This window comes from Neodiprion lecontei, chromosome 7 (assembly GCF_021901455.1).
Source record: "Neodiprion lecontei isolate iyNeoLeco1 chromosome 7, iyNeoLeco1.1, whole genome shotgun sequence".
NCBI classification, from domain to species: domain Eukaryota; kingdom Metazoa; phylum Arthropoda; class Insecta; order Hymenoptera; family Diprionidae; genus Neodiprion; species Neodiprion lecontei.
The window spans coordinates 25,529,808-25,547,819 of NC_060266.1; the positions used below are offsets into that span (position 1 = coordinate 25,529,808).

The 18,012-nt window shown below is 43.0% G+C and overlaps 2 protein-coding genes across 2 annotated transcripts in view; both read left to right on the top strand.

Moving 5' to 3' along the window:
* Positions 1-2,479: 2,479 nt before the first annotated feature.
* Positions 2,480-3,421, top strand: LOC107223087 (zinc finger matrin-type protein 5). The gene is made up of 3 exons (XM_015662664.2): positions 2,480-2,802; positions 2,878-3,015; positions 3,074-3,421. The coding sequence occupies exons 1-3, from the start codon at positions 2,676-2,678 to the stop codon at positions 3,307-3,309; spliced, it is 501 nt and encodes a 166-aa protein (XP_015518150.1). The 5' UTR covers positions 2,480-2,675; the 3' UTR covers positions 3,310-3,421.
* A 505-nt stretch (positions 3,422-3,926) lies between these two features.
* Positions 3,927-18,012, top strand: part of LOC107223090 (pleckstrin homology-like domain family B member 1) — a 29,736-nt gene continuing 15,650 nt past the window's right edge. The window contains exons 1-2 of the mRNA XM_015662666.2: positions 3,927-4,236; positions 17,828-17,962. Of these exons, the coding sequence (XP_015518152.1) occupies positions 17,833-17,962 (130 nt within the window). The 5' untranslated portion in view covers positions 3,927-4,236; positions 17,828-17,832. The remainder of the gene's footprint in view (positions 4,237-17,827; positions 17,963-18,012) is intronic.

The following is an 18,012-nucleotide window of genomic DNA, read 5'->3' on the forward strand; positions in this document are numbered from 1 at the left end:
CTCAAAAAGAAATTTAAGGCGCTACGTGCACTAAATAAATTAGATATATATACATCGCGTGCTTTGTCACGCTGCCGTGGAAAAATTGGCCAATTGCAGTCGCGAAAACTGAATTTTTTTGTTTCATTTTTTTTTGTTTTTAAGCTTGTATATTTACAAGCAGAAATGATTTACTTAAAGAAAACATGTGAACGTTAACGAGTTGCGAGAATTCGAGCATTTTTAGTGATATAATTACGGTCATTATTAATCATTGAGTAATATTGGAAGCAAGTTACTGTAAAAGAAGTTCATTCGCATACCCACCGGTAGTAAAAATTTAACATCGTTGGCTTTAGGTGGGATGCTTCTAAACATAATGAGAAAAGAAAGAATGAATGAAAGGAAAGATTCAAGAGGAATAAATTAGTAGAATCGTTTAAGACCGTTGGTAAAAATTTTAAGGATAGCATTTTTATTCGATATACGCGGTCGGTATAATTATTTACAATATTACACGACAGTTGTAAGGCAAATCCTGATTAAAATAATTTTCCAATCACTGTGAATTTCAACTTTATCTAATTTTCATTTAAATTGAAATTTTCTTACCAACAACACACAAGCGCATCGCTTCAATTTTATGTATCGCTAAAACGTGAGCCAAAATAAAAAAGATAAAAAATACAGTAAAGAAGGAAACAACAAAGATTTTGTTCTTTAAATCCAACGAGTAATCAAGAATTACAATAATAAACGAAGATTTCTACAGTAAGTGAACGAGTGAACGAAGAAAAGGAAGAAGAAGAAGAAGAAGATGAAGAAAAAAGAAAACACTTTACACATAATTATGATCTCGGGGAGATAATCTTTTATTAATTAAATTAACTTTTATTCAAATAAAAATGTTAAATCAACTTCTCAGTACGACATTGCGATGCATTCGCAGCCTGCAAACCATCGCATTATTTTTCCATGCGGTAAAGATGAGTAAATTCAAACAGGGCTTTGCACTATACCCAGTGACACATGTCACGAGAGGGACGACGTATCGCGTTGGGCTAGATTGATCACGTCGAATTTAAAATTCAGATATAGGTATACGTTATACGCTCGTTGCGGATATGAAAGTGTAGAATACGCCTGTGGGTCCATGGCTATGTAACCCGGCCGTGTTGTCACACAGACAAGTATCTATACCTATACGATGCATAATTTATGCAGTGTTTGAGGAGAGAAGTTTCGCAACACCGAATCTATCGATTCAACCGGAGGTTTCGGTTGAGGTAGGTGTAAAAATATTGCGAGAGAATCGTTCCAAGGTTTTCTCGAATTCGACGCGAGAAGGACAAGAAACGAAAATCAATTTTCACTTCAATCGGTCGTATGATTTTTTCTCTCTCTGTCTCCTCTCTCTCTCTCTCTCTCTCGTTAAATTTTCCACTACTCGTATGTTATTTAATTATACCAACGTGCGTAAGAGTATTATAAAATAATTTCGAAAAACAAAGATATAAACTATGTGCTTGTAGAGGAAGCGATAATACATAGGTGATTTCGAATTGTACTTATACATAAACAAATATGAATATATATATATATATATATATATATATATATATATATATATATGTGTATATATATTTGATATATATACACACATATATATCAAATTAATATATAAATACATAAAAGGCGAGGTGAACTATATATTGCAATGAAGGTAGAAAATTGATATTCAGGATCGATCTTATGATATAATTTTACGTATGTGACCTATATATAATACATACATGTATGCATACATGCATAAGTATAATTGCTTTAGTTTATATAACATTACACAATTACCTTATTATTACCTACAATAAACGCGTTGATAAGAATTGAAGAGAATCTTTATTACGTTTTTCTTCGTTCAACAGCAACAATACACGTGGCGATGTATGTGTGTACATTCAGATATTATGCCTATATCTATTCTATATACAATATATGATTTAATCGAGCAGTACTACACATGCATATGTACCCTGTTTATTTAAAATAAATGCCTACGTCAGAATGTATATAAATGAAAAAAGGGCGAATACACGAATTCCCCTCGGTGTTGCTGGAACGAAAAAAGGAAAGAAAGTTTTCTCATAACGCTGGCTAAATATACATTTTAATTTAGCTGTATAATAAATGTGTGCTTTTTCTCGTAAAAATTCCTCGGGATCCAAGCTCGTGCAGAAATGATGTACCACATAGAATTACGCTCGAACGTTTCGTCTTATTCTCAAATAACAAGTTTTAATACAAGGTGGAAATTTGAGCGAGTAATTTTTTAGGCAAATCGCGGTTCCCCAGCCGTTTCATAATTCAATTTTATATTCAAACCCGCGCGCCTCTGAGTTTCGGGTCTCGAGCCGCAAAATGGCGGCCGGTCACGTGGGACGGAGGATCAATAAGCGCGTGTAGCGCTCTGTGTCGTTTCCCTGATCCACGTCGTGCTTTTCTCCTTCCTTGTTCCCTGTTTTATTTACAGTTTCGCGTCCAAGGTTGACGCGCGGTCGTTTGGCGCAAGTGTACATTAAATGGTAATATAGTCGGTGGCGAATAATAAAACGAGAATTTGCATAACGCCGCAGAGGGGGAAAAGAGGGTAAAAAAGACACGCTGCTCGTCGTCTTATCTCTGTAAATAACCCCGGAATGGGTAGACGATACTACTGCGACTACTGCGATCGGTCCTTCAAAGACGACCCGGAAGCGAGAAAAAAACACTTGTCGAGTATCCAGCACTCGAGAAATCGCACCGAGCATTACGACCGGTTCAAAGGTGGGATTGATTATTCTCTTCCAAGCTTCAGGCTTCGATAATTCATTTCAATTTTACAAAACCATCGTTTTTCAGACGCAGCGGTTATCCTGAAGGAAGAGTCCGCGAAAACACCATGCAAGCGTTTCATCACTCAGGGTGATTGCGCCTTCGGGAGCGGGTGCAGATTCTCCCATTACACACCGCACATGATGTGGGAGCTGGAGCAGCACGGTAAGGCATGAAATCGATCGATTACAGACCGAGATTCAACGTCTTTCGATCCTTTCAGTACTCGCAAGGGAACGGCAGAGCTTGCAAGGGGTGGATTTACCGCCTCTGGCCTCCGAGGCGATCGACGAGCTTCTCGAGGGAGGAACGGAGGCGGGAGACCAGGTCCGAAGGAGCTTCGTACCCCGGTGGAACTACCCCGTTGAGCTTCAGAGCTTTTCCAATCTGCCGCCATCGCTGTGGCCAATAACGCCTGACTCGATAACGGATACGAATTTTGGAAAATGGGGCTTTTAGTCGACCGAAGGATGAAGCATGATCCGTGATGTTAGAGACTCGACAAACTCGGGTGGGAGTAAAAACATGGAAAGATCGAAAAATCGAAGAGTCATGGTATCGAATTTTTAAAGCAGTGAAAACTTGATTTCAGAATTTAACGACGTAGAAAGTCGAAGCATGGAATATAAAAATAAAGTAAAAGAATACGGAAAGGTCAGAGTATAAAATGCCGAATTATAGATCGCCGTCAGAATTCCTCTCGATATCTAATATAGATATCATACACAGATTCTCAATTTTTCCTTTCTATGTTTCGACCCTTTATATATTTTGTCTTTCTGATTTTCGACTTTCTATGTTTTCAATTTTCTACACTTGGACTTTCAACGACATGTTCAAATTCTACGAATATAAAAATTTTCGGGTCTGTGAAAATTTTGTTATTCGGGTCCTTCCGTCAATCGGGAATTCCATTTCTTAACCTCTAGTCTTAAACTCGCTTCAACTCGTCAACGGCCAGTTTCTTCATTACCGATCGGTAAAGCTCCGATCTCGCGCGCCTCTGGCGGCGAGCTGCGCTCGGCAAAGCTCGGCAATCGACGAAGTCTGGCCGATCCGGCTCCCTCCCCACTTCGTTGCTCACTCAGTCGTCGCCCGGCGTCGGGTACACGCAGACTATAGAATCGCTCGACAGACTTTGAGAGCATCGAGCACGCCGCAGGAAGTGTCGAGTTCCTCAAAAGTTCCGAAGCTTCAGAGTCAAGCATCTCCGAACGGTAGCATGGAACGCGAGGCTCCAAACCGCCGGGCCGAGCACTCCGCAAGCTTTTTCACCGCCGCCTAAAAGCTCGCGCGTCTCATTTCACTATCCGCGACGCGAGTGCCGGACGCCCGATCGAGGACTCTGGATACTCACGCCGTCGCCGCTTCCCTCCAGCTCTTTTGGTGAGTTGAAGATTGGTTATTTGAATCGCAGGAAGAGAGGAGGAGAGACGACAACCACCGATTCGCAAAGACGAAGGAGGCGAGCCGCTCGATTCGAGTCTCGCTGCGTCTCGACTCGCGAAATGGACCGAGACCCGTTCTGTTCGCTCGTTCAAATTTCCTGCCCTTCGGAGTCTGCGGAGCGGGGACGGATTTTCTATTTTGGAACAGCTGCGAGGGGCGCCGGGAGAGAAAGGACAATGCACCGTCCTCGCCTCCTCTCACGTTCCTCTCCGTTCTGCGTGCTTACGGCCCTTCCTGCATCTGCGGCTTACATTGTCCGTTATTGTCAGCACGCGCACCGGTCAGTAAAGGGCAGTCGAACCGCTGCCTGTGTGTATGTAAGAGGTCGAGGATAGATTTCTGTGCCGATTTTCACGCAGGATGGTTTCTACAGGGTGGCGACCAACCGAGAAAATCGTGAATAGTCGGAGAATTACGATGGGCCGTAGGGAAAAACGTACTTTTTTTATAAATCGTTTACGAACTACAGCTATACGTTGTAAATTCACCTGAGATAACTTTCGGAAATGGTATTTTTGTTAAATTTCTAATTATTCGTGTGAAACGAAGCCGTACCGTGCTTGTTTTTTTCTTTTTTTTTTTACACACAAATTTATATATTCAAGGTGCACAACTTCTGGAGCTTTTGGTCATAAAAGCTGACCAACCTTACCCAAGTTTCGTGAGATAAAATCAGGGAATTCTGAATTTTTTTACGGGGATAAGTCGAGGAAATTTGTTTGAGAAAAATGGTCGCCACCCTGTTTTATTGCACGCAGTTTTGGATGAATAAACATATGCCCCGATCTTGACAATCAATCTTTAACCTAACGTTGAGCTTTTATAGGGAAAAATATTTAACGAGAATATTTCGCAATTTGATTATCTAAAAACAGCTCTAATGAAACCGACCTCCAAGTTCGCTTATCTATATTTATATATGTATATACGTCTATGGTTTATTTACGGTCTTGCAAAATTTCTGCAGGTGGCTTTCGGAAGGAAAGAATAAAGTCGAAGAAATCCAAAGATTGATGGTTTTCTGGGTGAATCGATCATACCTATGATCTTTTCCATTCTGTTCGAACAACAATGTATTATGTTGAATCTCGTTCTGCCCCGTTTGAGATTGAAATTAAGTTATAGATACGCGGAAATCGTCGGTCATTACAATACCTACGGTGAACTATGTCAGTCCGCACCGCTGCATGACTGGCGAAATCGTTAACGATGAAAAATGAAACGCGGAATCATTCACGATTCACTAAACGCGAAGAGAGGTTCTTAATGGAGAGAGATAATATCTAATGCCGATCCGCTGCAGCGCTGTAAGCACAGACAGAGAAAATCGAGAAAACTGTAATAGAATTTTCGAATTGTCCGTCGAAGAAGTTATTCTGCGAATGCTTCAAAGCTGCACGCAGCAATTAAGTCACATTAGCAACGAAAAAAAAAAAAATCCCAAGTGACGTAAAATCATTTTTAAAGCTTCGAGGAATATTGTTTGAACGAAATATATTGTCATATTCCGAAATTCATTTTATACTCGCGACAATTTTTCTCATCGAACAGGCAGAGGAAAAATTGCATTTCCGTTGCGCGAGAAAACCTGAATGCAATAAAAAAATCCAGGAATCCGAAATGTGACTTCTTACCGCTACCCTGAACTTTGATACGTTGCTTTCTGTCAAGACTGAAATACCTTATACGCGTAACCCCGCACGTTGGAAAACTATAAACTTTATAACCAGAATGTACCGCGTCTTAGTCACCGGGTGAAAATTATTGTAAAAATAGCTAGGGCATAAATAGCGATTGAACGGCATAAGGTGCCTCTCAAATCTCGCGTATAATATACAAATGTATTATTAGGCCATCGGCTCGTAGACGTGATTTTTAGCAGAACATAGCCAAGATGTGTAATGTAACGTATCTGATATATTATGCACACATGTATACAAAGATTTTTATTACCGGCGCGTGATTTTCGCTTGCGAAATTCAAACAGATAGTTATAATGAGAAAATGTTGATTATTCAACGTTTCTTTTTTCTCTCTTTCTTTTATCGACTTATTTTTTCCTCCCGATTCCGCATCCCTGAGAAGACGGTACTATTTCGTATCTTAATCTCTGTTTACCCAGGCATTAAGAGTCTCAGCTTCGGCTCCGCGACGACGCGGGAAATGTAATAAAAATTCTTCGTATAAAATTCGTACATCGTGTATCAAAAGCCCCCTGACCCGAACCGCGATGATAAACTTAATCGCAGTTGAATATGCAACAGACGTATATTTACAATGAACACAAGTGCCGCGCCACGTTTACAAGCCGCGACGTTTTCCGCCGTAGCCGTTTACTTATAGAGCTTTATCGCTTTTGGCACAGTTCATTGATAACCGGCTAGTCGCGCACCACGTGGTCGGGACTGCAGTATTTCATGTTTCATATTTTTCCTCAAACTCTGGACGGTCTCGAGTCTTACTCATCCGCACCAGAATATAAATCGCAATTACACGATCGAAAGATTGACGGTTGATCAATTTTTTTGCGCGCCAATTATCGTCCAGCGACTGATCATCGGGCTCGCCGACATCGATCTATAAGTGTACGTACCTACGAACGCGTTGTTAAAAAGCAAGACGAGGCGACGCGCCGCGGTAGATTGTGTGTACGGCAATTTAAAATAATTTATTTTGATTGTCTTTATACGGGCCTTCGTTACGTCATCTTGAAACATCTCTCCCGCCCTGACGTTTTACGCTTATGGAGACGTGCAACGAGGCTGCAGATACCCACACACCAGAGTTTGGTGTGAAATGAACCGTGTGAAAATGTGACCAATGTCCGATGCCCACGCTCGGCTAAACCGAAAATGAGGGGAAAATCACAGATGCAACAGTCGAGTCGAATCGAGTACAGAATGCGGCACGCAGACGCGATCGTTCGCGATTTGCGTCAATCGAAATCAATAATAATCGACGAGCGTTGAGCAAATCACGCTGATACTGCAGTGCCAATGATAAACACGTTGTAGCTATATAGTTAACTTACGTTACAATTGCAAGACTGGCTTTGTCGTGCGAATATTAATTTGAATCTGTAAAATAAGCGAGGCGAATCGTCGTCAAGAGACTAAAAATGACTATAGATTTGAGTTCCGGAGGGTCGAAAATCCCGAAACACAAAAATGCAGCCTTATACGGAATATTTTTATTTCAGACCTATTTTGATCGGACTACAGCGGTCGGTATCTGCACAGGTACAATAACGCATTCAGACCACGAGGCCTTATCTTGGGGCAAATAATCGACGGACTCCCAGCCCGCGTAATCGTGTCACAAATACACGCGAGTCTCTTCTAGCGGTGGTATAATAATGTTGCGTAGGTATGACATCGAGGAGTATGCATGTATTATACGTACGTACAACCGATGTGCCTACGCATGGCGTTCCGTGGAATGCCCGCATTTTCAAAACGTTGCAAAACTTACACCTCTGGAGTGCTCGTTACATGAATTACAAGCGACACCGCAAGGCAAACATACGTGTTATCCTTTGGTGTACAATCTCATGTGCTCGTTTTTGCATCTCTGGAACATCGTCGCCTGAAGGACGGTTGTATGTTATTACGTGCGTTATAAATTTGCCGGACTAGAAAAACGCACTTAATTATACTCTTTCAATTAAGGCCTTATTATTTTTCACTAGAACAGGTGAAATAGCTGTGTCTAATGATATCGAGGAATTTTTATTACTGGTGATAACGACTCGTGAAAATATTTAATGAAAATTTTCAAGTCCATTTTTACTTCCGTTTCAATTAGCAGCCACGATGGTCGGTGAATTGCCTCTGAAATTCTTCCGCGCGTCAAGGAGGCACATCGGCAGTACAAACCTTTACGATACTCCGAATAGCATGATCCCAATTCTTCCTGCACACGTAAACTACGAGGAAAGGTCTATACATGTATATATAGATCAAGCGAGTGTGTAAAGCAGCCTGTCGACGATAGAATAACGAAATGTAAAAAGTACAATCAGTAGTTCTTCGAGCCGGTATACAACGCTCGTTGAACGACGACTGGTTCTTTTGTCACCCGGTGCACGTAGCTGTTCCGAAAGGCCATCACCGCAAGGTCGTCTCGAATGGTTACGTAAGAGTGAATGCGAGAAAGACGGAGATACAGAAACACGCCGCCGGTGTGTACTCGTGGCCGTAGGAAGGACCGCCATTATCCAATGATATCCGCCGCCATGTTGCCTCTTTGCTGGAAGAGGTTTCGACGTTCCAACGATCGGTTGACGAACAATTACGGTCGATCGATGTTGCAGATGCTCCAACCTTCGCGTGGAAGTCCCCAACTCAACCTCGATTTGCCAACCTACTTGGAGCACTTTAAGTTGGGTTCCTCGTACTCGCAGGGTTCTCCATTACTCGGTGCAGCCTTATTATACCTGCTGGCTTACCTACCCAGCTAATGACCCGAGCAGGGACTACCTGCAGTTCTGGGAACGAGGCAGGAGGATCATATTGGAGCCACGTCTGGTCTGGTGTGCCGGTGTAAACGGTGGACGATAGTCGACGGAGCAGCCCCGTCAAGACCCGAAGGGTGAAGAGGAAGAGAAGGAGGAGGAGGATGAGGAAGAGGGGAGCGGAACGACCGCGGCATTCCTTACACGCCGATGAACCTGCAGCATCGTAGGGTCTTTACTTTCGTTTTAAACTGTTATACCTACCTACGGGATGTTGTCTTTTCCCAACCATGAATAATAAATCTTGATCGTTACACGCGTGGAATTGCGGATTGCAAGCAATGGGTTACGCGATAAGGACGCGTCTTGTAACACTGGACATCCGTGCGAAATGTTATTGTAAAAGGGTATCGATTTTCATCTTGGAACGTTTTACTTACGTACGGTTTCATTGTTTGCGATCAGTGTCTTTGGTACCGTTCGTGCGAGATTGATTTCACATTGCGTAATGGCTCCGATTGCTCTCGATGGTATGCATACCGTTTACCGTCTGCTCGATTTGGACTATACCTAGGCGGACGTTGTAAAAATTTAGATTACCATCGGGACTGTGGTCAGCCATTTACTTCAATTCCAGTCTCAGCTGTAAGTTTAATCTTGATTCATGGCGCGATGCGGTCTGAAGCTTTCTTCGAGTTAGTTGTTCAAAACCATTCGAGTTACAAAGATGGTGAATTTAGATCTGTACAGAAACAGATATATCCTCAAACCAGGAACAATTTGAACCGAATAATATACAATGACGAAACTGCGGAGGAACCGCATTCCTGATCAACTCGTTGCGACGATCTTGACTCGGGTTGCGTAATTTACACGTAAATCTACTCGTCGTATCTTATCCGTCTATCGATCTATTCACGTCGATTCGTCATCGGCTCTTCCCGCGTACCTACTTATCCACCTCCACTTTATACTACGTACAGAATTTTGCGGCAGGTCAAGATATTTAGCGTAATAGCATAATATTCGGAATTTATAGGAGGGTAAGAACGTCAATGGCATTCCTGTAGTGCGCCTCGACTTTTCTTGCGTTTCCAGACGGAGTACACTAGGTTGATTCACATTGAAACGTTTTTTTTTTCTTAGTTACCACTCGAAAAATTTGTGACAAATACTGAGAAAAAATTATTTATTAACACTGCAGTGCGTGCATACGTAACATTTGTTTTCCTATTTGTTCTCCTTGTTTTTCTTGAGACATATGTGCACACAAACGTATCGAGCAGCCGCTACGCGACCGGCTGCCTTCCTTTTCGTACCCAAGTGAGCGTGCGTTATAACATCACTCTCGCGCGATCCTTCAAGCTTCCAGCATCCACTTTCCAGCTACTCGGCGTTCGTTCCATTCGCGGATGACTCGGTTACGACATTTTATACATCAACGTGCGTGCTCGTATTATAAATGTACAAACACGATTAGTACACGTCAACTCGCGTTCCAACCATACGTGCAACTCGACCCAACTTTGCCTTTCGCATTTCGTACTTTGCGCGGAATACCGGGAGAATTATACGCTTCGGTCGCTCGTGTCGATAACTCATCAGAGACGCTACTTTTGATGTAAACTGTAAACGCGGAAAAAGGAGACACGAGTATCGGAGCTTGTGTGACAAACCCGAACGACTCTAATTCCCAACACCGACTCTTTATCTCGGTTTGGGTATACATGTACATACATATGCATGTACCTATGTGGCTCGAATTAAAACAAACATGCCAGCTTATCTGTCAAACCCCATCCAAAGCTTAGCCGTATCAGCAGCATTATACTGGCGCAATTTGATATTACCGTTACAGTATTACAGAATATTACACGTGTTGGATATGTTCAGGTTCATTGAATTCATTCAATTTACTTTTGAAATTGATTGTTTGGTTCGTTGATTTGTTTCGTTTTGTTTGTTTTTTTTTTTTTTAATTTAATTTTCGGTACACGGCAAACCCTGTAGAATCAATTACTATTTGGCATGTATCGTAGGTATGTACATGAAATTGGAACAGGGTGTTTAATCGTTTAACTTTTTTTCTACAAGGTGTCACTCGTAAAATTTGTGACAAATACTGAAAAAAAGGTGTCGTAAAACCTGGATGAGGTAGGAAAATATTTATAGGTCGCTATCAATTATCAAACCAAAAAAAAAAAAATGAAACATAGTACAGTACAACGTAAAAAACAATTAATCGAATATTCTTTGCCAATCTGTAACTTGTGAATGTAACAGTGAAGCTGAGTGACTGTATCCGTAAGACGCTTCTTCAGAGTGGGTCCGTCTGCATCTAGCAGCACACCCGCATCTCACGTCTCAACTCTTGGAAAATCACCCACCGGCCATCCTTTTACGTCCTGACGTACAGCGAATATCATAATATCGCCGTTAGGTAATTCTAGAACCGCGACTGCACGAAACGATTGTATAATCTGCGTATACGGATGCAAAACAATACCCAGGAACACGTTGGTATTTTCTGCTCGTACAAGCCGTCATCGCCGGTCACGGGAAAAAGCGCGGTGCGATGGGCAGGGTCGAAATATTCAGAATACATACTCGCACCGAGCACCTGGCACACCTGCTCAGGTTAACGCATACGCACTTGCGCGGCGAACCTGTCCAATGTTCAAACCTACGTGATGCGATCTGCATCGCGTGTCCGTTCGGTAAACCGTTCGTTTATACTCTCCAACAGCGTGTAATACTTGGACACGTTGTGCCTGATGAAGTTCTCGTGTAATATTGAAAGAAGAAATTTTTAATCGCGATAGTCGAGCGAAATAAACATTTTTTAGTTCAGGGGGGCGGGTGTGAAATTTCAAATTTGAAAAGTTCCGGAGGAGCCGAGTTCCGAATTTTTTTGGGGTGAAACTTGAGGTAAAGAAGCGAAACTTTTGACGAAACGTCAAAGTTTTGAATGGCCCGAAACTCGACGCTCAAAGTTCCGGAAGTGCGAATGTGAGAAAATTTTGAAATCTGAAGCATCGAAATGAGGAATGATCGAAGATTTTCAGTTCTGCGAATATCTGGCTTGGTGAAATTTCACCACTTTGATCTTTCTTTGTTTCGGATTTTCGATATCCTTACGTTCGGAATCCTGGCTATTCTGATTCCTGGTTATATTTTAACTTTCGAAATTTTTCTCTATCGGAAATTTACTCATCTGAACTTTGCTCCATCGTAACTTGAATTTTCAGAATCTTGCGTTTTGTAACTTTGAGCCGTCAGCTTTCCGACCGTTCGAAACTTTTTTATTTCCTCAAAGTTCGATTTCTTTATTTCAAGTTTCGCCAGCAAATAATTCGGAATTGAACGTTTTCGGAACTTCAACCCCGTCCCAGTTCAGTTTTCGACCGTGACTTATCCCTGAAAAACAATTGTTCAGATTCCGATTTCACGTATCGTTTTACCGCTTGATTATCGTTGAGAAAACTTTGAGTCACGAAAACTCTCCTAGGTAATAGAAAGCTGCTAGAGTCTAGCGGGAGGTCAAGTGTATACCCAATGACGTGTAAGGGCCCGGGATTTCCTCGTTAGTAAACGGAGGTCGTACGAATACCCTGCGTGCGTTTGGTGTGTATGCAGAGTATTTTACCATGCACGGTGACGCATCGAGCTGTTCATCGCATTTGTATAAAGGGGCGCGCGAACCGGGCGATTGCTTTATATTCCGACGTAGAAATACCGTCATCACGGATCATGTGTACGGTGTGGATGGTACAAAACAAAGTGAGAAATAAAATTTGAAAAAAAGAAGAAGAGAACGGATATGTGGTTAAATCGAAACACACACGGGAACTTCTGTGGGACGAAGGTGTAGCAGTGCCTCGGGGACCACCTACGTATCATTATTATTCTCGTCTGATTTACAAAAACGGTACCAAGCGGTCGCCCTCGAATGTAACGTGTATACATATTAGTTTCCGCCATGCAGGTTTACGGTAGAACAGACAGGCGGACGCCTCCGGATATTCACGGAACCAGAGAGGAGGGAGAGAGAGAGAGAGAGAGAAGTGAGAAAACAGAGCTTTGGATGTATTACGTACGTATACATTCCCCGTGACACGTGATTGACCCCGTATTTGAATCAGACTTTAAAAACAAATGAACACAGGGTTAAAAATACGATATCTAGAATATTTTTTCAGCTAATGTACGGGAAAGTTTACAACTTTGGTTTATTTTTGATAGATGAGAGAAAAAAAAAATAAAAAATATTCAACACTGAAATGTTGTCGGAAAATTTGGCAAATTTTGATATTTATCACACGTTAGTCGTGTTGGGGGAATTTTTCAGCCTGTTCGAAATTCCATTTCTAACCTACGGTTGTGGAAGAATTGTTTGTCCGAAGAGTGCGACGAGTTTATTGGACTCGCGAGGACGGTTTAAGAATTAGCTAACAACCCATAGTAGGCACGCCACGTGGGTAGGTATACGACTACCGATGCACTACCACCATTCGACAAAAACCTTTCGAAATACCGACGGTCGCTTCTACTACGCGAGTCCGTGTTCCGAATTCCTAATGGGTAATAGCTAATCCCTAATGGCATCGTGACACTGTAGAAACGAATGCACGCGTTGCGTTGGAAACGAAATTGGAAAGAAGTCGGGCGGAGCTGCTGATCTGGAGCTGAAATTGTGTCTAAAATCGAAATTATGCGCTCATCGATGAAAAATCTTTACAATAAACGAGGTTCGTCTTTGTTTGATGCGCCTTCACCGCCGTACGCATTAGATAAAAATGAACAACACCACGCCCAGCGGCTTGCTGCCACGGTGATGTCATCACCGTCGTTAATTGTTCCTCAAAAAAAAAAAGAAAAAAGAAGCGCAAGCCGGTTGTTAAACATACCAAAGCCACGCTTTGCGCGACTCGATGGAAAAACTGTTCGATCTCTTTCGAGACGATCGGTGGAAATCAAACAGCGCATCATTTAGAAGTCGGTAACGTTAACGTAACGAAACATCGTGGAATAAACCGTTGTACAATTTTAGAACGACTTTCAGGTAGTTGGATTTAACGATTTTTCCAACCATACATCGTCAACGTCACGTTACCAACTTCAACCTAATGACACAACGACCAAACTCAAAGCTTGTAAGTTACCCCCAATTATTGGGAATGTCGCTTTGCAATGCGTCATCTTAAGAAATCGAACTAACGTAATCAGGCTAACAGCTGACCTTATTGATTACGTTTAATTAATTTATCCGTCACGAGGAATTTGAAAGCCCATGAATTACGATTTGCCTCCATTAAAATGAAACTCTGACGTCGTGAGGACATTTTCCATTACGCGCATGTAACCAGTGTGTTCGAGTCCCCGTCGTTCTTCGATGCAATTACTACACCGGGTAGGAAATTACTCTCAAGTTTCGTCTGACGTGACTTTTTATAGAATTCACAGAGACTCGATCGTCTGTCGTCCGAGGCACTCTCGCCTGCTTGGTGCAGATGGTAGCTGGTTTTATACACCGAGGCGTTAACTCATTTTCTGTTACTCCTGCAGCGGCTTACCTACCACTTAACTACAGCATGCTCTTTATATATCTACTAAAGGCTCGCTACTCGAGTGCACGAACATCGATTGCAGCAGGTCCCCGTTTCACAAGTGGTTTCGATCCCGCTTATGTGTGGATGCCACTTCATTTTTCATCTCGTTGCATATCACAGTCCTCGGGCCATTTGATCCGCATGCTTCTCATAAAATTCACCAAACTTCATAACAGAGATCGTAAAAGCTCCAAGTGCAGCAGCACGTGACGCGAAGATTGTCACATGCTATTCCGAGCACTCGCTAGAACTGTCAGTGACTTCATAGAGAATGCTACGTGAGCGTGTTTAGACTATACGTATCTCCGTCTCGCTCTTTCACTCTTGCTCATCGAAGCAAACGCCTCCGGCTAGGGAACACGGTTGTTGAATCGGCTTGTGTAAACACGAATCGCGATTGTAGATGTGTGTTGTGTTTTTTTTCTTTTTTTCTTTTTCACTCTTTTTTTTCGACTCGTTTTTCCTACTCTTTTATCATTTTCCCGAGGTACAACGTCACGACGAAGGGAAGAGCCATGGTTTTGTTACTCGGAAATTATTTCGCAACCGCTTGATCTTTCATATACGTACTGATATCACACGTACAGCTATTCCGTGGTTTGTTCAAACATTTATCCACCTGTAAATTACCGTCACAATATTGTATTCCAAATGCGTCACGATTTACGGTATACAAGGTGTACGTGTAATATTCACCTGTGCAGCAAAAACTGTCGCAAGAACACCGCAACGTTTACACAGTTAAATTAGATAAAACGGAGAAGAGGCGCCGTCGACGATACGGACTGTGTTCAGGAGATATCATTCTCCGCTTGATAAGCTGCCCGACAGCATGCGAAAATAAAGGAAAAGGAACCCGCCAACCGACGATTGAATAAGAACCACTTCGCCTGCATTTCTTCGGTACCCCGAATCTGGCTTAAGGGGTTATACTTAGTCAGGAGACGAAGAGACATTTCAATTTATTAATATAAAAATTCATATACATATTGGGGTACCATTGAACTTGATTCTGATATTTTTTATTTGTAAAAATAACGATTCTTAAACCTGCTGTAGCCGATCTTCGAAAATGCAATAAGACAAAAATCGATTTTTGAAAAATCCCGACTAGGCATAACCTCTTGACCATAATTCTATAACAACTTTCGAGTTGTTTTGGTACTCTGGACGTGCGCAGTTCCTACACGCGTAGACGCGTTAGCGCTCGCGCACGTCCGGTAGCCGCATATAGAACATCCGCTCCATGCTCGACGACTTCTTTGACGAGGCATCCGCTGCGTTCCGTCCCCCTCCTGAAACAGAGGTGTGGATAAGCGTGATCTTGACTACAGTGTCTACGGTGTAACGTCCGTACGGGTACCTTGAACTATGAGAACGCCAGCAAAATGTTCCCGGGCTTCGTTTACGATAGAGAGAATAAGGTGACGAGGCCCCGCGCAAGGCCAGCAGTCTTTCATCTCGGCTCACCGTTTCTTATCGTCCGACTGCCTTCTCATCGTCTTCTTCGCTTCTCCTTGCTGAAAGATGAGCTGAATGACAGTCGAAAGCGGAGGCATATACACATCGTATACGTGCAGGAACCGAGAGGGAGAGTGAGAAAATTGTATAAGAAGAAGTGCCGGCAGGCATCTGGCTGGCAACTGGCTCCTTTCGAGGCGCTACGCCGTTTTCTTCGCTGCCTTTGAAATCTAAAAGCGTCCCTCTCTCTCTCTCTCTCTCTCTCTCTCGTCTCTTATCTCTCTATTTTTCTGTTCCCCGCCCACGCCCCTGCGGGGACTAATTAAACGAGTTCTCCATCCGTCGCGTGTACCTACGATATACTGTAAAACGGCTGGACGCTGTTCGGGAGGGTGAGCAAATTCTCTTCCTCAATGACCCGGACCAAGTGTATACCCAGGCTCTTCAGCTGCCACAAGTGGGAACTCGTAACCGCGTCAAACGTAACTCCGCGACTTTGATAGAGGTGAAGTGAACCGCGTTTCGAGTACGATTTCCAACTTTTATAACTTCATGTTTACCATTCTTATTCCTGAGGATCCGTCACCGTGGTCGAAACGAGAAAACAATCCTGAAATTTCAATTGGAGCATCAACTCCAGGCACTTAAAGAGCGCTTCTTTTTCTCGCGCTTACCGTACACGGTGCCGTTGGTGTAACATTAATGAGAGAATATACGGAGCGTTGTTTCCATAGTAAAAGGATTTTAGATTCAATACCGTGGCTCCACTTGTCGTGGTCTGATGATAATTCCCGCAAACACTCTTTCTTCTCATTCTTCTTTCTTTCTCTCAGCTCCTCTGGATTCCTCGTTCGTGTGTCCCCGGTTCTATTCTTCTTTTCATTCCGCCTTTCAATGGGCTTAACCACTTCGTTTCGGGAGGCAAATGTCTGCTGGTAGTGGTCGTGGTTTGTTCTTCCTTCGAGAAGGATTGATTGTTTTCTTTGGTAGCTTAACAAACGCCTCTCTCACTCCCAACTCGCTGTACAATCGCAATCCGAGAGTTTGTTGACTTGACCCATTTCCTCCTGATGCGGTTGATCGAGTCGCGCAGCCTGCAGGGAGCATCGCAATGCATCGATTAATTGACTTGATGAATTTTCTCCCCCGTGTTGTCGCCCCGATTTGGTTTAAATACCCACAGAGAGCAGAAATCATAGCAGAAAATATTTTTTACAAGAGGAAACACCTTCAACTTCACACCGCGACAATCGGGCCCGTGCAACAATTTCCTTGGTCTCCAACGACGACTATGCTGACCACGAGGTTGTTCAACCCATGCGAATGACTCGGTAACGAGTTGAAATAAGTTTAATTACGAGCTGCATTAGCTGTTAGCGCAAGCCTATTTACCCCTCCTCGTTTGCCACGTACTTTATTGCCGTAGGTATTAAAGAATCGTGTGCACTTCTCTGCGGGTTCAAGCTGCTTTTTATACAGTAATAAATATTCCTTTACTTGTTCTCCAAGTGCTGCCTCTAAGGAGAAATTCCCGGGTCGACTTTGGATCCCAACGGGACCAAAAAAAAGGAACGAAATATTATTTCTAGTCCGAGTGATTCATCACCGCGATGCGATGCGGGGACGTACATGCAGCTACCGATCTAATTCCACGTTCCAGAGAGACTATCTTATCCGAGCGAGTGGCTGCTTCTTATCGAGAAATCAATATGACCGTGCGAACATTTATGTGCCTATCCCCCGTCCCTTGTCTGCTAGAGTTACGCTTCGTGTTTCATTATATAGCTCGTAGCCGATGTAACCCGATTCTCGGAGATTAAAGTTACCAGTATGTACGTATTTAGATGCACGAAGGAAGGAATTAACGAGACCGTCCCCTGAACATGCAAAACCGGTCAACGGCCGTTCGGCCCGAGAGCAGAAAAAATACCAGGGGCAAAAAAACCGCAATCCACAAGAACGAAAAAAAACCTTAGACTAACGCGTTTTATCCTCTATATTCCAGGCGAGATGGCGAACACTGGACTCGAGGTACGGGAGACTGGACGAGTCCTACGGGTTCAGACGGAGACACCTCACTTGGTATCAACCGGAAGTGGACGCCTATCAGTCGCCGTGACCTTGCACCCGTTACCCGAAGGTGAGGATGCCTCCTTGCGTCAATGTTCCCAATTCCTAGTGACACCGAAC

What these genes read in the sequence shown, in the direction of transcription:
- LOC107223087 (XM_015662664.2), top strand. Translation starts at nt 2,676, where the DNA reads ATGGGTAGACGATACTACTGCGACTACTGCGATCGGTCCTTCAAAGAC. An exon ending in GCATTACGACCGGTTCAAAG is followed by an intron (nt 2,803 to 2,877) that starts GTGGGATTGATT and finishes ATCGTTTTTCAG; the next exon opens with ACGCAGCGGTTATCCTGAAG. An exon ending in GTGGGAGCTGGAGCAGCACG is followed by an intron (nt 3,016 to 3,073) that starts GTAAGGCATGAA and finishes CGATCCTTTCAG; the next exon opens with TACTCGCAAGGGAACGGCAG.